Source organism: Thunnus albacares, chromosome 2, assembly GCF_914725855.1.
Source record: "Thunnus albacares chromosome 2, fThuAlb1.1, whole genome shotgun sequence".
In the NCBI taxonomy this organism is placed as follows: Eukaryota; Metazoa; Chordata; class Actinopteri; order Scombriformes; family Scombridae; genus Thunnus; species Thunnus albacares.
Genome location: NC_058107.1, coordinates 21,583,758 through 21,603,633, shown reverse-complemented (window position 1 = coordinate 21,603,633; position 19,876 = coordinate 21,583,758). Strand labels below are relative to the sequence as shown.

At 40.1% G+C, this 19,876-nt stretch overlaps 1 protein-coding gene across 6 annotated transcripts in view; it reads right to left on the bottom strand.

The window, feature by feature from the left end:
* stpg2 (sperm-tail PG-rich repeat containing 2) overlaps nucleotides 1-19,875 on the bottom strand; it is a 61,404-nt gene extending 41,529 nt beyond the window's left edge. The window contains exons 1-7 of one of the 6 annotated variants that reach the window (XM_044372985.1): nucleotides 18,935-19,875; nucleotides 18,206-18,309; nucleotides 17,714-17,881; nucleotides 15,641-15,808; nucleotides 12,301-12,416; nucleotides 9,864-9,975; nucleotides 5,355-5,462 (exon numbers count right to left, since the gene is read on the bottom strand). In XM_044372985.1, the coding sequence (XP_044228920.1) occupies nucleotides 5,355-5,462; nucleotides 9,864-9,975; nucleotides 12,301-12,416; nucleotides 15,641-15,808; nucleotides 17,714-17,881; nucleotides 18,206-18,309; nucleotides 18,935-19,049 (891 nt within the window). In that variant the 5' untranslated portion in view covers nucleotides 19,050-19,875. The other 5 variants (XM_044372994.1, XM_044373003.1, XM_044373021.1 and 2 more) reach the window with 5 other exon arrangements.
* Nucleotide 19,876: the final 1 nt, after the last annotated feature.

Here is a 19,876-nt window from a genome sequence, read left to right as displayed (position 1 = left end):
TAATGTTCTTTGACTGTTTTGCTGATGCCAGAGCTTATTCAGCGCTGCGACTGCTTGGCAGCTTTACTTCCTGGGTATAAATGTGTTTATCTGATAGCCTATTATGACAACACAGGCAATCAAGGGACCAAAAGCAGATAAGTTGCCTTTTCAGTCAAAATTACTGAAGGTGAACTGTGTTTTAATGTAATTCTAAATTTCTCCTCAGCCTCTCACAACTGAACCATTCAGTTGGTTGTTATCGAACACAATGAAGGAATACAAAGAACTTGATTCCTCGAATACTAGCGTGCCCACATTAACAATTTCATGCGCCCCCCCAACCATATACACACATACACACACTCTAAGCCAGTTCCCCAGATGCTGTCAAAACTATAAGAATGATCTTAAAAATACCCCCTTTTACTGGATACATGCCAATCATTGATTTGCACTTTCCATTTAAACAAGATGCAGCCTATAGAAAATTAGTTGTGGGGTAATGAAAACTATGTTAGTAATGTACAGCTGAATTATTGGGCTTTTAGGCAAAAGGGAGAAGGAAAACGAACGAAGTGAAGAGGTGTGGCTGGAGGAGGAAATGGAGAGAGGAGAAGAAATGACTTAGAAGAGAAGTGTTTGGGTTAGAACTGAAGTGAGTGTTTGAAGAGAAGCAAGAAGAGGAGCAGGAGTCGCAAGACATGCTGTTTCAAGGCCAAAACAAACGGTGTTCAATCAAAGCCAGTTGTAGAGCTGGGGTTTGTGGCCATCTGTCAATCCAGTACTGCCCTACTGGCTTTAGTTAAGTCTTATTCATGGGCACTTTTTTTTTCTCTCAAACTGACTGACTGAGCTTTGTTGGTACATCACATAGATGCTGGATCTATTTTGAAGGTGGATTTTTTTGTTATGCTTCCTGTTGTTCCATTTCCAGACACATATGATAAGACATGCCAAAAGGAATACTTTTGAAGATTATGCCCTGAGCCAACACGTTATCAATGCAAGGTGTCTCTGTATGGGGGCCTACCAGAGACAAAATGTCTTAACGTCTGTTAATGTGGATAAACGAGGCCAGTGTAAGTGTAGCATAAGTGCCCTCATGTCCCTTCTGGCACCAAACAAATGGGAATAATCTCATATATAATATACTATATAATAATAATGTTTACCCAACAGTGCAGTCAAACCCAAAGTTTAACCTCTAGGTCACCAGAAAACCAAAACAATGACCTGAAAGGCACTATAAAGCTCCTCAGAGCTCAGGGGAAATACAGAGTCTTTGATAACTTTCTGTGGGTTTGTCATTACTAGCGACCCACTTTGCATCTAAGTAATCATGTGATCTATTGTTAATGTCAAAATACTGAGATTATAGCCACTTTAAAGATGCAGTGTCTTTCAATTCTGAATGGGCTTTGTGGACATTAGGACACACATAGGCTCATTCAGTGTTGTCATTTATAAATGACAATTAAAAAATGTATGTATGGTGCTTTCAAAGCACATGATTTAAAAAATATATTAGTGCTTTTAATGTTGCTTTTCTCCCAAATTACAGTACAGTACAGTTGTTCTTTGTGTGTTTTTATGTAAAATTCTATAAAGCACCAAAACAGAAGATGGCCTTCAGGGATAAAAGGGACTCAGGGATGAACAAAGATGGGAATGGGCAAGGATAGAATAAAATAATTGCCACAAATAAGGAGAAGGGCAAGGAAATGAAAACCAAAGAAAAAAAAAATAGAACACTAACTGAAGGAAAGAGAAGAGGCCTGTAAGCTTAGGAAGGAAGAAAATAATTCAAATTCAGAGCTAATGGAGAAATGAAAAGGAGGGAACAAAAAGGAAAATAAGGATTAGTGGAGGAGCGAGGGCAAGGGGATTTTTTTTTTTTACAAAATGTCGGATTGATGCTTTGATATTGGGAAATTGGGAAGTCAAAGGGAGGAGGAGAGGAAAGAACTGGAAGATTCCAGCTGGTCCTCTTATCTTCAATTCCCTCCCTCCCTCCTTCCTTCACTCCCTCCTTCCCTCGTTTCCTCTCCATCCCTCTGCAGGATAACAGTGTCAGATGGAACCGGACTCACAGGGAGACGAAGATCTAAGGAAACTGTCGTTCTTAGTTCTGCATTGGAGATGACTTGTGACACACGCGCACACACACACGCACACATACACACACTCACTGACGTTCCTCGGTGGGTGTCGGTGACGACATCACAGGGTCGACGCACTAACACAGCATGTGGCCAGAGAAATTAGGTCAGAGCAAACTATGACACACACACATACATACATATGCGCACACACACACACACACACACACACACACACACACACACACACACACACACACACACACACACACACACACACACAGATCAAATGAAATCCACAATCTTGCATCAGGCGTTCTCGGCAGGAAACTAGCAAAATGTTTTATGTTTCTGACGTGATTAAGGTAATTTCAGGGAACTGTGATTGTGTGTGTGTGTGTGTGTGTGTGTGTGTAAGTGTGTGTGTGTGTGTGTGTGTAAGTTAGTGCATGTGTGAAAAAAGGCTAATTTGCATGCATGTTAACAGTACTTGCAAACCTGTCTGTCTCATGTCTATATCTGTCTGCAGATGAAATTCGCACACGTGTATGTCTGAGTTTCCTGTGTCTCTGTGTGTGCGTGAGCATACACTCTCACATTATGTATGACTGTGTGTGTGTGTCACAGTGATAATTAAAATATCAGTCAGAGAGTTTCACAGGAGTGAATCTGTGGGGCAGTGCCACAGAGGAGTTCAGCTATTCCTGAGACATCAAACTACACATTTTCACTTCCTTCATCTTGGCTCCTGTGAGCCTCTTAATAAACTCATCTTCACCCCCATCTAAAGAAACCCTCCACTCCCAGCACATCAATTAAAGAAGCAAAGCCCGGCTCAGTGTCTTGGATCTGTAACTTAATCTTAAATATTCCATATTGAAATCCAGTCTCCTTTGAGAAATTGTAAATTGAATATATTTGTCTCCCAGATTACGTCTGAGAAATCTTTTCAATGTGGTCTGATTGTTTTCTCTGTGTATAGGCCATTATGTAGAGTAATGCTCCTAAATTTATGGATTTAAATTTGTTTATCTTAGCCAGTTAAATCGATATTTGTGCATGATGATCTCATCCCACGGGCAGAATCAAGCCTGATCTGTAATATTATTGTAAATGTACAAGGGAAAAATGTTAAATTAGTTTTATACTCTGTCAAGCTGAATGGTATTCTATCAGCTGACCTGGAGCTACAACAGGGCCTCCATGGGAAGGCAAAGGGAAGGAAAAAGAAAATTATTAAGGTTGTGTTACTGTAATCGAAAGCACAGCTGATCATAACCACTTATATTAACACTTGTTTCCCAGATGCATAACCACACTCTTAAGTCAGCAGCTGTAGTTGCTCATGGATAGCTAACTGCAGCTATACTTTTACTGTTTGGTTTACTGTCAGTGCTCTAATCAGCCTAATTTCCAGCAACAGCAGGCAGCTATTTACAGCAGAAAAACTCTAAAATTCACCTGCAAATGGCAGACAGTCAAAATTAGCAAGCAGCTGGTGAACATAGTGGAGCAATTAGCAGCTAAAGAGTCAGGTATTTCACCCAGGAGCTGGTGGTGACCAAAAACAAAGCTAAAAAGGGTAAATATTGGCCTTACATTTGTCAAGTGGCCAGCATGCATCAAAATGAATGCTAATGTTGCTTCATGTCTGCTGAATAGGCAACTAATTGCCTATCTAAGTTAACCATATCAACTTTATTAAATGATAATATGTCAATGTGGTGTTTACAGCTTGGTGCACTTCTCCCAAGCGGCCAAAAATCAATTCATTTTAAACAATAAGCCTAGCCACATTAACAATATGAGGTTCCCTTTTCAGCCAGTAATGAGAATTGTCCACATATCCAAATAGAAAAATACATAAATAATAATAAATGCTAATGTTTATTTCTTTTTATGTAGGTTATATTTGCATATAGATGATTTTATTTAATTACAACAGGATTTCTGATGGTACGTTAGAAGAATCGTATGTGTAAAACTGCTACAGTATTATGACATCTACTAGCAACACGTAACATACAGAGAAGGAGTTCTAATGTCATGTTTGACTCAAACTTTGTTTTTTATCACATTTTATAGTATGAACTTTGAGTGATTATCATCCAATTTGAACTCGTGTGGCAAAAAAAAAAATTATTACAGACAACAGCAACGGGTCTCATACAAGCAATTGCTGTAGTTCTGGAGTCAAAGGCTGTGGGATGAACACAAATATCAAATCAGTGCAATAAAAAGGCAAAAACTAAAAGAGAGAAAATTGAAACAGACAGTAGCTGCAGTTACAAGCACACTTTTTTTCACGATTGAAATAATTCTGATTGAAGATTTCGAGTCAACTGTTTACATGGGATGTAATCTAATACATTCTGGTATTTACATGCGCTGACACATTTAATCAGAACAGCTGTGTGACATGTGCAAAAGTGATGAATACATCAGGGTGATATATCAAAATGTTCCTACCAGCCACCGTCAGCCCCACAACGGAGGGGGGGGGGGGGGGGGGGGGGGCTTAGCAAGACTCAGCAGCTAGACATCTCTCCTATTTAGGAGTAGCTGAGATTGTCACTAGAATGAGAATAACTGGTCCACCATAAGTCAGTCCACCTTAAGTGAAGTGATCAGGTTAGGCTAACCCATTGCTGTTAACTTCTGAGCTCACCTCTTTCACTTTAATCAGCAGGTGGCAAGCAGGACATGGGAACTTGGCTTCGGTCTTGAGAAGTTGCAGCATTTATTCACTGACAAATAGCCTAAACTGTAAACACACTGCACTGCTACGTTCACAGCTGCTAACTTCACACACACTCTCTCTCTCTACTGTCACGTCACCTAATGTTATCCCCACGTGGGTCAAACATGTGCAGAAAGAACATGTTTATTCCAACCAGAGAGAAACAATCGGATTTAGTGTTTACATGGTTATTAGGCACTAATATTTTCCTATTGAACAGATTATCAAAGGTTTACACAACCCCTCTTGACCTGATTGAAAATTCCTTCTGATCAGGGTAGATCGGGCCTGTCTCTTCCAATTGAGTTGGTTACATAAGGCATTTTTATTCTGACTGGGCTATTATTCTGATTATTAGTGGAATATTAGGGTCCATGTAAACGTAGCCAGTGTTGGACAAAGGCAGCTCTAAATTTGCTCAAGAGAGAACCTGCTCTGTACAATACAAACCTGATTCATCTAAAAATGTACTCGGAAGGCTTCATGCAGAGCGGTGAATGGCTCCACTGTTAACTTTTTTGTTTGCACTGTACCTCAGTCTGAGAGAGGAAGGAGCAAGTGACATTCTGCATGTTGCGACTGGACTTCATAGGCTTTTCAAATTGACCTCTGATGTCGTACTGGCCTGGACCAGGAACTCCCTGATGGGAAACAGAGAGACAGAGAGAAGGGTAAATACAAGGTAATAGTTGTACTGGGATGGGAAGTACTCTGGTAATATCAGTATTCATTCAATTGTGTCAATTATAGGAAAAGGAGAGGAGTTGTTTTGAGTCCAAAAGATGAATTTCTTACATGCTCTTGAGGTAAATGAAAAGCACACGGGAAAAGACTATTAGAGGGAACTAAGTGATGAGGGAAATGTGCTGCAATGTAAAAGAAAATGACTAAGGTGCTGTTGAAAACACGCAGGTAAAGAGCTCTGAAAGCCTTTTTACGTCTTTATTCTGCACTGAAGTCATCTGTGCTGAAGAAAAGATAGACAGACAGGAAGAGAGACTCTATACGTGTGCACATTTGCTCTTTTCATAGTCTGGAAACAAACACGTCAACTCAAGACTACTGCACCATTTTAGTGCAGTAATTACAGTAACTAGCATACCAGCTAACAACACCTCACACTAATAGAGATGCTGACAGTGAGAGGTGAGGAAACAAACATACATTTCCAAACTCCCTAGTGCAGAGCCAGGAAATTTTTTTATTTGTGGTAAACCCACTGGCTTGTTGGGCCAGAGTGTGCAGTTAAACAACATGGATTTCTGTGGAGATTGTTAGCAGTTACATAATCTTAAAGGGAACAGTGGTGAATTTCAGCACAATATGTCCTCCCTATGCCTTAAGACAGCTCAATTTTTATTCATGAACATAGTTTCTTGTCCTCAGAATATGATATCTCACATACTGACATATATATATATAAGTAAAGCTGTTACTGAGAATGCTTTTTGCAGGGTAAAATGTTCTCTGGAGTAAAGATGCTTGACGCATAGAGCAAAAACACACCTTTTTTGTGACATCTGAGGCCAATATCTCTCGACATCTTTAGCCTGTGCACCTTTTCTTTGCCATTCAGAAAATTTTGAGCTACAGAGTCACTCTGTGGCTAGAAAAAGACAGTCTTTGGAACTCCTAAATGGGCACTCCACCGAGTCTACTTGTCATGGCGAGTATGACTCAGTCTGTTAAAGCTGTTGTTTAATATATTCGACGGTTGTGGAGGGAGCTTTCTTAAATTAAATAAATTGACTTGGGCTTGCATCCCAACTATTTTTAACAGAAAGCCTGTGTTACAAACTGAGACTGTGGAGTTTGAAAGATGTGGGTAATTAACCAAGCAGGGAAGGTCCAATGAAAGAGCTATCTAGTTGGTTTGTGGGAAGCGTAAGATCCAGCATTTTTGGACTTCAAGTCAAAATATTATTTTTGATAAGTCTTTTCTAAATCTGTATCTCGCTAGTCCCTCAACTTTACAGAAGTGTAATACTAAATCATGGGAGTACCCTTTTAAAACAACTCTTGGACACGTCAAAAAATTCCTGAATAGGTCAAATATTTTCTTTCCATCAGCCGTGAGGACACAGCAGATCTCCAGGATTGGTTGAGTTCACCCCATCATTGCAAAATGCAAATAAAGTATAATTATGACACATTTAACTGAACTTATTTGACATTTGTTTGTAGATTTTTAAGGTAGAAAATCTAAGATCCAGTGTTAAGCAGTAGTGCTAAGTTTTTCTCCCCTCTATTTCCCCTTTGGCGGTGGTGTTGCCTCCCCATTCCTAAAAATAACAAGTGGTGCAAACATAACAACATCATCCATGATTATGTTAGCATGGAATTCACAACATTTTTAAGATAAGCTGACAAGTGAACTTCATATTTACACTATAATATCAAGCATTACAGTGGTACAATCCCAACTGTTATTTTCTTTTGATTGCAGAAATACACACAGTAATGGCTTCTTAAAGTGGTTTGCTCAGTCGTTGCCCTTGCCATGTCAGAATGTCTATTTAATGGGAAAATCCTACACATAGACTCTCAAACTCTATGGGACACCAGCAGCCCCAAGCCATTTGAGCCAGACTGTCTGCTGATCTCTAGGAAGTAAAGGTGTTTGTCCTGAGTGTCCCCACTGCGGGTAATGACCCATCTGGTCACTGTATGTGTGTGTGTGTGTGTGTGTGTGTTTGTGTATGTGGGAATACATGTGAGTTGAGGTGTCAGGTACTAATGATGACGGATGGAGGCGCAGCCATCATGGTAGGGGGTCCAAATACAGCATGGTGCACTCTCACACACACAAACACTCACACAGAGGGCAAAGTTGTTCAAAGTCACAGGATAAATTATTGAAAGGATAACATTCTTAGTGAGTCTGTCTCTCAATAAATCACTCCAAAATGTCTAATGTATAATAAACTGTGCATTGTATTGAGATGCTTAATGTGGTAGTACTTCTATCTGAACCTAACGGCAGTTAACAAACAACCAAGTGAACAAATAAATAAGATAAAATCTAAAAGATAGTTGGCAGAGCAAGATGTTCAAGGAAAGAGAGGACAAACGGAGAGAAAGGCGTAGGTGCAAGTCTTTAACATCTGGGATACATTCACCTCACTCTCCACAAATTCAGTCCCACGTTTTTCAGACTCTGCCTCACCCACTCTACCCCACCGACCAGAGAAATAAGGCATCACAAAGTACTATTCTTTTTTTATTATTATTATTTTCAGGCTTTTTGCCTTTATTTGACAGACAGTGTAGAGACAGGAAGCTGGTGAGAGAGAGACGGGGGTACGTTTTTTTTTTTTTTCAGGCTGTTTGCCTTTATTTGACAGACAGTGTAGAGACAGGAAACTAGGGAGAGAGTGAGGAGGGGGTAAATGTTATTCTTTTTTTTCAGGCTTCATGCCTTTATTTGACAGACAGTGTAGAGGCAACAAGCTAGGGAGAGAGCAGGGGGTATGACATGCAACACGGGTCCCACGGCCAGGAGTCAAACCGTGGCCGTTGTGGTTATGCGGTAGGAGCCTTAACCGTCAGGCCACCAGGGCGCCCATCACAAAGTATTATTCTGCCAGCACACTCAAGTTCATATGCAGGTGAGTAACTCCCCTCCACTCAACCAGCTCCAATGTATCAATGTGTGTGTGTGTTTGTGCACGTATGTGTGGTTAGCAGGCTGTGGTTAAAGCTTATGTTCTACTGCCCTCTAAGGGTGAATTGAAAAACTGACAAACCATAATCAGAGAGGGAGGGGGGTTGAATTATTTCATTTCTAATCAACTGCACTTGAATAAATCCAGACTAAATCCAAAGCACTTAGTTTGACTCTCTTCTCACTGTAAGTCACTGTGCTCTATTATGACTCATTCTCAATCTGCAGTATTCAAAGTCCTATTGTGTTAAGAATTCATCTAAATCAAAGTGCTGTGAAGAATGTGGACAAGCTGTTTAACTGCTAAAGAAATGTAGTCCCTTCTTAAGCATTTAAAACTCCTGAAACATGTCAAGGCATTGCAAGCTCATTAGTATTTTGAAGTGATTACAACAACATTATAAATTATGTTAAATGTGTATAAAGTGTTAAAGGTTAAAGGCTTCAGTAACTGCACTGGGAGAAGAAGTGCACTAAGTCTAATTTATTCATAATGTGGTTATTATGACTTTCACACAATGAAATACTCTAAGATTATTGTTTTTACAACTGTTTTACAACTGTAGGGATCTTTATATGATGCAGGGTCTCCTGTGTGGACTGCTAATAAGGTAAATTTCTATACTCTTACGATCCAATACCCCAAGATTAATAAAGTGAAAAATTTCAATATACAACTTACTAAGTTATTTTTTTAGTTTTTAGAGAAGAAAATATTTTGGATGGGCTGTCCAAATAAATTACATGAACAGGAATTTGAGCTGACCTGCCTCCTTGATTATTAATGCAAGACTGTGCAACTTTTGAAAGAGGGAAAAACAAACATTAAACTTTTCCTACAAAAACAGTAAGCCAATAAAATTCACCCTTAATCAATTCAATACACTCAGGGTTTTTTCTGCTACAACTTTACGTTGTCCACTAGCATATGATGGCTAAGGATAATTGATGTTAGCTATCTTTAGATAGATAGTTGTATAACGGACATTAGTGAGTCAGTTGCTGACTTTATGACTCTTCTCCTCCTGTACTGCTGCCAGTACACTATGTTTTGTTTACCACTGTCATGTAATTTTGACTTGTGGCCATAATGGCCGCTGTTCAACAAAATTTACATAGGCTCACTTTAAAAGAGTAAGGCCCGCTGCATAGTTTGGTAATCTCACACACACACGCAAACCTCCTTAATTACGTAGATGAGATGGAGTGCAGTTTGATGCAGGGACCAAGCAAAGCCCATATGTTCCCTACTGAGTAGAGCTTGATACTGAATCTCAGCCCTGTGGAGATCTTATCTCTTTTAGTTCTCATTTACACAAACCTAGCATACATAGCTCCACATGGACACAAACACCCGCAAGCACAAACACATACTTGCCTTCTTTTCCTCTTGCTTGGGCACCAGTTCATGGTAACGAGGGATGATAAGCTCAGCTCTGCCATTCTGCTCTTTTTGAAGGTTCACATTCACATAGTGTGTTTCTGGGACTCTGAGGCGGACAGAGACAATGACAATGACAACAGAGACACAGAACAAGCAGAAGAGATAAAAATAAAAAAAAAGAAAGCAGTGTTTTTTAAAGACATACAAAGCAAAGAAGACGAAAGAAGGAGGAATGGGAAGATACAATATATTGAGAGATTGGAAGAGAGATGAGTAAATGGAAAAGTAAATAGAAAGAGATAAACAAAGCAAAGACAGATGGGAGTAGAGGACGAAAGAGAGTTAGAATGAACAAGAGAGGGAGGAGTGAAGGGGAGAAAAGAAGATGAGACTGAAATAACAGGTTTGCAAGCAACTGTAAGGGGATTAAAGACAGCAGTTTTAACTCAATCAAAAATCAGATTGTATTACAGACATGTTTGTGTGGAAAGGTGAATGTCTGCCTGCCTTTGTGTGAATTATTTCTCACATGTAGACCTTTGCTTCTATTGCTCAGTCAATTCCTTTATGAATAGCAGAGCTGGGTGTGTGCCCACCAATCTAGAGGTGCTTAATAAGGCCCATCCACCATAGCAATCAATAGAATCACCATGTAAGAAATGTCAAATGTAATGCCCTGGCTGGAGGATTAAAGCAATATTTCCCTTTGGTGGAACCGCTTCTCTGTTCAAAACACATTTCTGTAATGGTGCAGACACACTGGATCCGTTGACAGATGTCAAATCGACAGATCCCATTCATTTTCTATAGAGAGCAGGAGTATCTGAATTTGCATAACCATGACTCAACCTCAACTTTATGCAAATGAGTCCGTCCAGCGCAACGCGGGCGGCTCGTGAAACTCAGATGAAACTATGAAAGTGAGCAGTGCTGATCAAATATGAATCAAGATTCTGTTACATATTTTAGTGTACTGTTTAACTATAAAATGTTGAACAGTCAAGCCAAAACCAAGCACCGCCCAACTCGTAGTACATCTGTACACCTTACATATTCTGTTTCGTTCCGTTTGGAACGTTGGTTGTGCACGTCCTCGTGTCCGCAAGGTGCAATACACACATGAATGGTGGGGGCAGTGTAGGGGCAGTATGGGGAAGTGACAGGGTCAGGGGTCAGTAGGCACCAAAGCAGCAACAACAATGGCGTAAAGTTTTGACGACAAATTAATAGACCAAATCCGCAATTACCCGCATCCGTTCAATGTGTCATTGCCACTGCACAGTGACAAATAGAGTTTTTTGGCGGATTTTGCATCATGCAAATCCAAAAGTTCTTTTTATACCTGTAGTACTCTGGTGTGCCCTCTAGTGGAATCCTCCAGTAACACACAAAGTACATAGGCAAGTATGTGAGTAATTACGTTCACAACGCAGCTGGTTGTTTATATGAACATATGGTTAAAAAGTAAAGTTTAAAAGTATATATCTCCAGCCTTAGGCCTCAAGAGCAGTGAACTTCTAAGATTTGATGCCCTAGAGTATCTAATCAAACCAACTGTTTGGCTCTTTGTTCCTGCTTCAAAATGTGAATTTGTGAGGGTTTTGCAAACACATGCATCAATAGATATCCATTAATATCTCAACATCAAAGATGATGCTACATACCTGTTTAGTTAGCAAAGCTCCTAAGATGACTGCTAACTTCAGCAGTTCTTAAAGTGGACTTTAATGCTAACAAGTATGTAGTTTGACAGAGATTTCCCTAACATCATTCCCAAACAGATATATTACATTTACATTTTGCTTTTTTTGTCTGTATTTTACAAATTCAAAGTAAGTGCATGATGTGTCCACAGATCGTCAGAACTTACTAAATTGGCATGTGGCAGTTTATTTTACTACACTTTTTAAATATTTAAAATGTTCTGATGATGATGAAATATTGCTTCAAACCCAGTTCACCTGAGTTTACCTCAATTAAACTCTCCATTTCTGCAGTCGCCAGTGATGTCATAACTGCCTTTTGATTACTTTAATAGTAATAAAATACTGTACTACATCAGCCGTCATTGTTTATTTATTTTGTTCAAATGGTTTTTAAACCATTTGAACAAAATAGAGACAAAGCAGAAAAATATTAAGAATAATTTTAAAAATCTTAAAACTGAAAGTGAGAGTTTTAGAGTAATAGTTCAGATGTTTGGGAAAAATGCTTATTTGCTTTCTTGACGAGAGTTACATGAGAAGATCAATACCACTTTCCCAGCTGAGCGAGGTAGCAAACGTCTCATCTACCTCTTAGCAAGAGAGCGAATGAGTGTATTTCCCAAAATGTGAATTGCTTTAACATGTTCTCAGGCCACTGTTATGCCAGGATGAGCAATGTTGTTGTTTGTTCATTATGCCAGTGGTTCTAAATACATGATACTCACATCTCATTGTAGTATTGTCCTGGACCTGGCCCCTCCTTCACAGTCACCACATCTCTCCTCTCTGTCATGTTGCCAAAGTGGACACCTTTATACTTCTGTGCAGAACTCCTCTCTAACTAGAGATAGAGAAAGAGTAAGAGAGGGAAGAGACAGACACCAAGAGCGGAGGTGAGGAGTCGGTGAAAGAAAGGATTGGCCATGGAGAAAGAATGAGAGAAAGAAGATGAGGAAGGAAGAGGGAGAGAGCAAGATAACAAGAGGATAAATGGATGAACAAAGAAGGAGAAAATAGCATTGACTCATTCACACTAAAGTGGTTTCTCTTCCAGCCAGAGCTCATGAAGTTGGGGCTGAATGAAATGTGAAGTTCAGCCAAATGCCAGAGTATGTCAGAGATCTAGGGGAGACCCTCCGTCTTTGCTTATCTCTCTCTCTTTTACTGCCTGATTTCCTTTGCCTCCGGCCTTTCAGATAGGAATGGTCCACTCTGCAGCTTAACAACTAGGGGAGGCTACGTCTTGAAATGAGCTGGCCAGCTATAGCCAAACACATTTTAAAGATACAATGTGGGAGATGGCAATGATTGCAAATGAACTGAATAGAAAGAAAAATAAATAAAACAAGACCACAGGGTTTTGGATTCTTGCACAAATCATCCTTAAGACACAGGTCAAGTTTTACATCAATATGACTAGTCAAGTAAGTAGATTTTCACAGTGGGCTTCCACTTAACAGTGGGGTTCCCAATTTACTTCAATTCATGTTCCTGACACTCCTGGTCTGTCAAATTTGAAAACACCTGTGCTAACATGAAACAGACATGTAAGGAAAAAACTTATTGAATCAAAATTCAAAGTATCTAAAGTTCTTCTGTCTCTTTTCTAACTTTTTGCTTGACCCAGCTGTCTGTTTCTACTCTGTGAGACAGGTTTTGGGAGAACTGGCAGAGAGTCTCAAAAAGTTTCAAACTCCATGTGGGGCCTGTCTCCTTATCTCAACTTCAGCAGTGACTGTAGGCCAAGATCTAAGGTTCTATCCCCTGTGATCCACCAATCCAGTTTTGAGAAAGAGAGATAGGAAACAAGGATGTTCAGATGCTTGAAGTTAAAAAGAAAAACATAACTGTTCTACATTGCATGCAGACACATACAAGTACTGTGATGGTATCACGGCTGGCATTGAGTTCAGAGGCACAAAGTGCCTATTTATGTCAAGGAGAGCTTTTAAAGGCAAAACATAAACACAGCTAGTGGCTATAAACATATTTATTCAGCTTTGATAGAAGGGAATGACAGCTTATTTATTATTTAAATGAGAATTTAAAAAAGTCAACCAGAAATAAAAGTTTTTGGTTGTAGGGTCCTGTGTGGGCAGGATCCCGCAGGCGGAAATTGCTGGTGTGCTTTCCACAAACATATACACAGCACAGCATGGGTCTGAATCTGATTCAGGTTCAGTTGGAAGGACAATCATGACCACATATCCATTTCCATCTCAGGACAAATTCTGTGTAGAGACTGACCAGTACTTGATTTCCGGGGCCAGTATTGCACAGTGTTTTACAGATAAAAATGAAATTATTATTCATTTTAGACTCTGCGACAAAGTCTGTCGAGTAAAAAAAAGCTTTGTGACTAACAAGATATACAGACAGGTGGCAAATTTGAAGAAAAACATGAATAAATAAGTGAGGAAATATAATAAATAAAGGTGCTCCTCCACCATCATCAAAGCACCAAATGAGGGAATATCTTTTGGAAGAATAGTGTTCACGTCAGTAGGTTTCCAGAGACTTGTAGCTGTTCTGGCAGCTTGTGGTGGCTTAACACCTTACTTAAACAAAGTAAGTCGAATCTGTCACCTATCTGTGCCTGCTCTCTCTTTAAATTCAGAGTCAGCGCTTCTGGCATGCATATTATAATTATACATTATAATTACATATAATTTACACATACTGAGTAAAAGCAGAACTGCACAAATATGGACTTATATATAGCTCTCTCTCCTCTCATTTCCTGTCATCTATATGCTACCACCTCTCTAATAAATGCATAAAAAATTAAATACATAATTTCTTGAATAGGCTTTGGTGAGGGAGTTGCTGCTGTTGTCTCCACTTGTATGATCTGTCATAACTAACAGTTAGCTCTTTGATTGGCCAGTCAGAGAGTGCTGCATTGTTAGCCTTTCAGTTTTCACTTTCTAAAATCTCATATTACAGAGTCTGAACTAGCAAACTATCTCATGGTCATGTTTCTAAATAATTAAAAGTGCTTTGTACTGCATTATGTCGTTTTCACATATCAGCCAACATGTATGTCTATACCAATATATCTGTGATATGTCTGGCCAATGATATCACTACTCCACCACTCTGTTTCTAATTATGTGTACTAAGTTGTAAGTATCAGTCTATGCTGCAAAGTAATTGTTAGGTCAATACAGACTTGAAACATAAATGTATGGTGGCTGGATAAAACCAATTAAGATGTTTTTGTTTTTCTCAATAACATTCAGACAGAAAACAAAGTTATTCTGCTTTCATTTCCGTCTGATGTCTTATCATTCAAAGGTTGCCACGGCCACTTTGAAGTTACGTCCTCAGACAACCACTTAATTCCGCCTCTCTGCACTTTTGAACTCAGTTGGAGCGAAGGGAAGTGTTTGAGTTTAACGCAACGAGTGTGTCAGACACAGAGACAGAAGGGAGCAGACAGACAGAAACGGAGGCTGAACTTTCAAAGGGAGAGCAACAGAAGTTGAGACGGGAAAAAAAGAGCTGTGGATGGATGCACTGCTGATAGCCCTAAATCACAGCGCGCCTCTGTGCCTGCGCGAGTGTGTTGACACAACCTCGGCCAACACTCAAGGACGCTGTTGACTTCCTCTGGTCATTAACAGATGAAAAATGACTTAATTGAGAGCCAGACCAGCAGGCGTGTGCATTATTTTAAGTGAATATTGTAATATAGCTTGAAGAATAATTACTAATGGCTCTCTTTGTTGGCATGTAAAATGGATGAGCATTGGTGCGCTGTGGCTTTTTTAAAGTGGAGCTGCATTCATTAGCTATGGAAATGGGTTTTGGGCCAACAGAATGTGGGGGGAGGGTGGGGTGGTGGGGGAGGGGGGTTTCAGTGGTGCATTAGATCTGCCTAACACTAATGGACCTCGCCTCACGGGCAGAGTAAGTACACTCAGACACACACTCGCACAGACTAATGAAAGCACACATGCGTGCACAAATGAACACTTCACATTCTCTGATGGATGTACATTCAAACTTCAACATGAGTGTATGCGCATGTACGTGTGTGTGTGTGTGTGCATTCATCCTTACCAGTAGTGGATTGTAGTAGGCTGGCCCCAGGGTTGTGTCCCTGGGTGGAGGCTGTTGCTTGTGGAGCACACCCAGGGTGTCCTCCTCATAGCCATAGGCCTGGCCCGGGGAAGGAATGGATGGGATATGTGACTGACGAACCAGCCGGAGACTTTTAGCCTCCAGCCACTGCGCGGAGAGAAATAAAGCAGCGGAAAGAAAGGGAGAGCGGGGGAGAGAAGTCAGGGTTTGTGATGGTGAGGATGCCCTGGCTTACAAAGTAGCTGAGCATTGCCTGGGGCCAATATAGTGTGAGACCAAGGGAGGGACAGAGAAAGAGAGAGAAGGAGCAAGAGGGGAGGTGTTGTGTGTGTGTGTGTGTGTGTGTGTGTGTGTGTGTGTGTGTGTGTGGTGTCATGCAGATAATTACAGCTAGCATAGAAGGAGGAGAGTGTGAGCATAAGCTCTATGGGGAATCCTTCTAAAGATTGGTCAGGTCTAGAGGTGAATGTTTTTAAATTCTTCCAAATTCTTTGAATTAAGTGAGCTATCGGTGTAGATGAGATAAAAGCCCTGAGCTCAGTATTAACTCAAAGCTTATCTATGTGTGTATACTCGGGACATAAATTTAACATAGCAGGCGAACACAGAGAGCAACTCAATATCGTCTGTGAGTTCACTGCAAGGTTGAACTTCATATATGTTTCACTGCGGATGAAGCTAGAGGCTAGTGGACGGGCTACACTATCGAAGATTCAACATCTTTTCTCCAAAGTTCATATATCATGTGATGTATTTTGTGAGTTCAGTGATAAAATAATTTGCTTGCTTAATACTGGAGGTGGTTTGTCTTAAACTCTCCTGAGACATTATCTTTCACACCAAACAAAAGGGTGGGTTCACTGCACTAAATGTAAATTTACAAAGCTACAAGGCTGTTGTATCTGTTGAATTTGATTCATGGCGACAATAAAACTGTCAGGAGCGCTCGCCAAAATCTACTTGTTTACGGACACCTCGCACAAAAAGGTGAGCAAAGTTTCTGGGGCTTTCAAAGAACTGTGGTGAAATGGACACCCGGTTGTCTTCGGTCTTTAGTCAGACTATGACAGAATGAGGTCTGACTCTGCGGCTGTTTATGCTTCTCAGAATATTAAGATTCACCCTTATAAAACTTTTCTTACACTGTAACAGCGGCATAAAGAAAAACTGTACAAGTCAGAAAACTAGCTCATCGTCCCTGTGCTTATCATCCTATTGATTATTTTGAACTTGTTCTTGAGTCTGTTGCATATTATACATGACTGATACACATACACGAGGGGTTTTACATTGAAAAACGTGATACAATACTTTGAGAAGATACAAGAATTCATTTGTTTCTGCTGGCATGTTCAAATTATGCATTACTCAATATGATACATTTTCAAATGTTACACCAAATACAGCAGATTGTATTCTTTTTATAAAAACAGGAGAGAAGTAACTGTTTTGACCAAAGTCTTGATAAACTGTTTCCTACAAAGTTTTAAAATAGCAGCCTGTAATCCCCATAGATTGGTGTTTAGCGGTCTGCAGATGGCAGAACTGACAAAGATAAGGGCCAAGGTACTGGCAAGGTACTGTCTGCAAGCATTGGCAGTCGCTACATTTGGAGGAGGCACTGTTATTCATATTGTTTGTTTCACGAATGGCACAGATACAGCACATCGCAGTACACAGTGCTGAGGAGAGTTTTACATGTTATGTTTTTTTTTTTAATTGTTTATGTGAAAATAAAAGTCGTGTAGTGCTGGCAGGACTGGAGGCTGGAGAGATCGGAGAGAGATGGCTGAACTTCCACCAGCAAAGAGGGATATTTGGGTTACGAAGATGATAACACATGGGACAAAAGCATGTGTTTGTGGAGAGTAGAGAAAGGCACAGTAAACAACTAAAAAACCACATCTATCTTGATGTTTTGTTCAACCTCATCGGGTTGAATTAAAGAGCAGTTTTCCATATAGACAACATACAACAGCAACTCTAAAATAAATAATCGTCAGTCACTTTTCACTGCTCATTTGCTTTGTCCTCATTCACCCATATGCCTACCATTTTCCTGCCGAGCTTCTGAGACTGTCCTGCATCACCAGTCATGGCCCTGAGTGTGTTTCCTGAGGATGGCAGCACATTGTAGGCCCCAGGGCCCGGAACCTCTGACACAACCTTCTCAAAACGCTTGGAACGGTTTTGAAGACTACGGCCACCGTGAACATTTCGCTGAAGAGACGAGGACGGTTCAACAGAAAGACAAGCAGAGGGAGAAAGAATGAGATTAGAAAAAAGAAATGTTATTCAGCATCAATATATAAACAATATTATTTATACATATATATATATATATCTTTCTCTTGGTGTTACCCAAACAATCTCCCAATGACCATTATTACATAATACATTTCCGCTATTGATATATTTTGTGATATATGGGTGTAACAGGGAATAACTAATAACTTCAGATCAAGTGCCACCCAACCCAGTGACTCTCAGGTCAGCAGTTCTTGCCTTCCTGATGTGTGAATAACTGTCTTTATCATGCCATACCTTAGCAGGTGAGTCGTCATACTGTCCAGGTCCTGGCATCCTTTCACTGGGCACACTGAATAGTGCCGGTCTGTTGGTCAAGGACAAGAAAGGAGCATAGCCATCTAGGGAGAAAAAAATAATTTATTTAGTTACACTGCCAATAATGCTTTTGTTTCGGCCTCAGCCTAACCAACATAATGCGGCATATAATCACTGACGTTTTAATGCTGCGTCATATCACTAAAAATTGTAGGCTAAAGAAGGCTGATATATGGTGGGTCGCGCGACTTTTTCAGTTAACACTTCGGCGTAAGGTTTCAGTTGTCTCCGTGGTAACCAGGCGCTAACCTCCAGTCGGCTTGTTTAGTTACATTATATCATACCGACCGGGACTAATTAAACATGGACGGTAGAAGTTATCTAAAGTTACAGACCAAAATATCAATAAGGAAGTTCAGTGAAAACTACAATCTCCATGGCGACGTAAGTAACACTACCCAATCACACTGAGCGACAAAATGTGACGGTGTCCGCGACATAACAAAATTCTCCAGGTGCGCGACATTTGATCTGTCGAAAATACGTTATTTCTGTCAACACTTACCTTAAGTGTCGAGCGACCTACCGCAAATCAGCCTTAACAGGTAGCGTGGGCTTCATTTTCTCAAAGTAGCATTTTCATCTTGAAATGACACTGCAGCATGCTACAGTTTTTCAGTCAAGTCTTGATGGTGGCTAATATCCTACCTGATATTTTAAATTTGCCTCGGGTGACTTGGTACGATCCGGGGCCAACTGTAGATGGGGTTCCACTTGTTCCACTTGTTGTCAAGAGGGTGACTCTTGGAGCGCGTCCATACATTTTTTGCCCTTAGCTACCCTACTAAAAACAAACATTCAAATGAATGAAACTTAATTTGCAGAGGCACCTGCGAGGTTTAGCCCCGAATAGAAGAATAGCTCTCATTTGTATAGCTAAATGTGTTGAGCCACGAGGTTAAAACGTTCCTTCACTGCTCTCTTCTATGGTGCTGTGTCTTGTCTGGACTCTACGTTACTTTGCGTGCGTCGTTGCATGGATACAACGCGTCGTTACATTCTGAAGTTACAGAGCGACTGGAGTCAGATGCAGAAATAAACTGATCAAATGAAGGTACAAAAACTTATCTCCCTTTTATTATAGTCTATACCACCTACAGTTAACAAATATTCTTGCCATTTTCACTCTTTTTGGTTTTGCGTGAAATTGTGAAATCATCCTGAAATTCATTTGCACCTACTGCAAAATGTTTGAGGCTATTGCATATTAATTTAATGTGCAAACTTTTAAGGCTGACTGTTGTTAAAGTACAACCACAGCCCAATTCTACCATCTAGTGGATAAATGTGAGAGGCATGCAACCACCCATTTATCTTGTAATGTGGGCCAGTGAGTGTTCATTTAAAAGAAAAATCAACTGAATCCTCATTTTAAGATAAGACTTCATTGTCCCAGAGGGAAATTTGCTTTGGGCTCACGATGACACACAATGCTGAATTTAGAAACATTTAAAAACGTTCACCTCCAGACCTGAAAAGGATTCTCTAGAGAATTTATGCTCACACTCTCCTCCTATGCTAGCTGTATCATCTATATCTATATCTGCATAACAAACACAAACACATACACACACATTGTCCTAAGTCGCT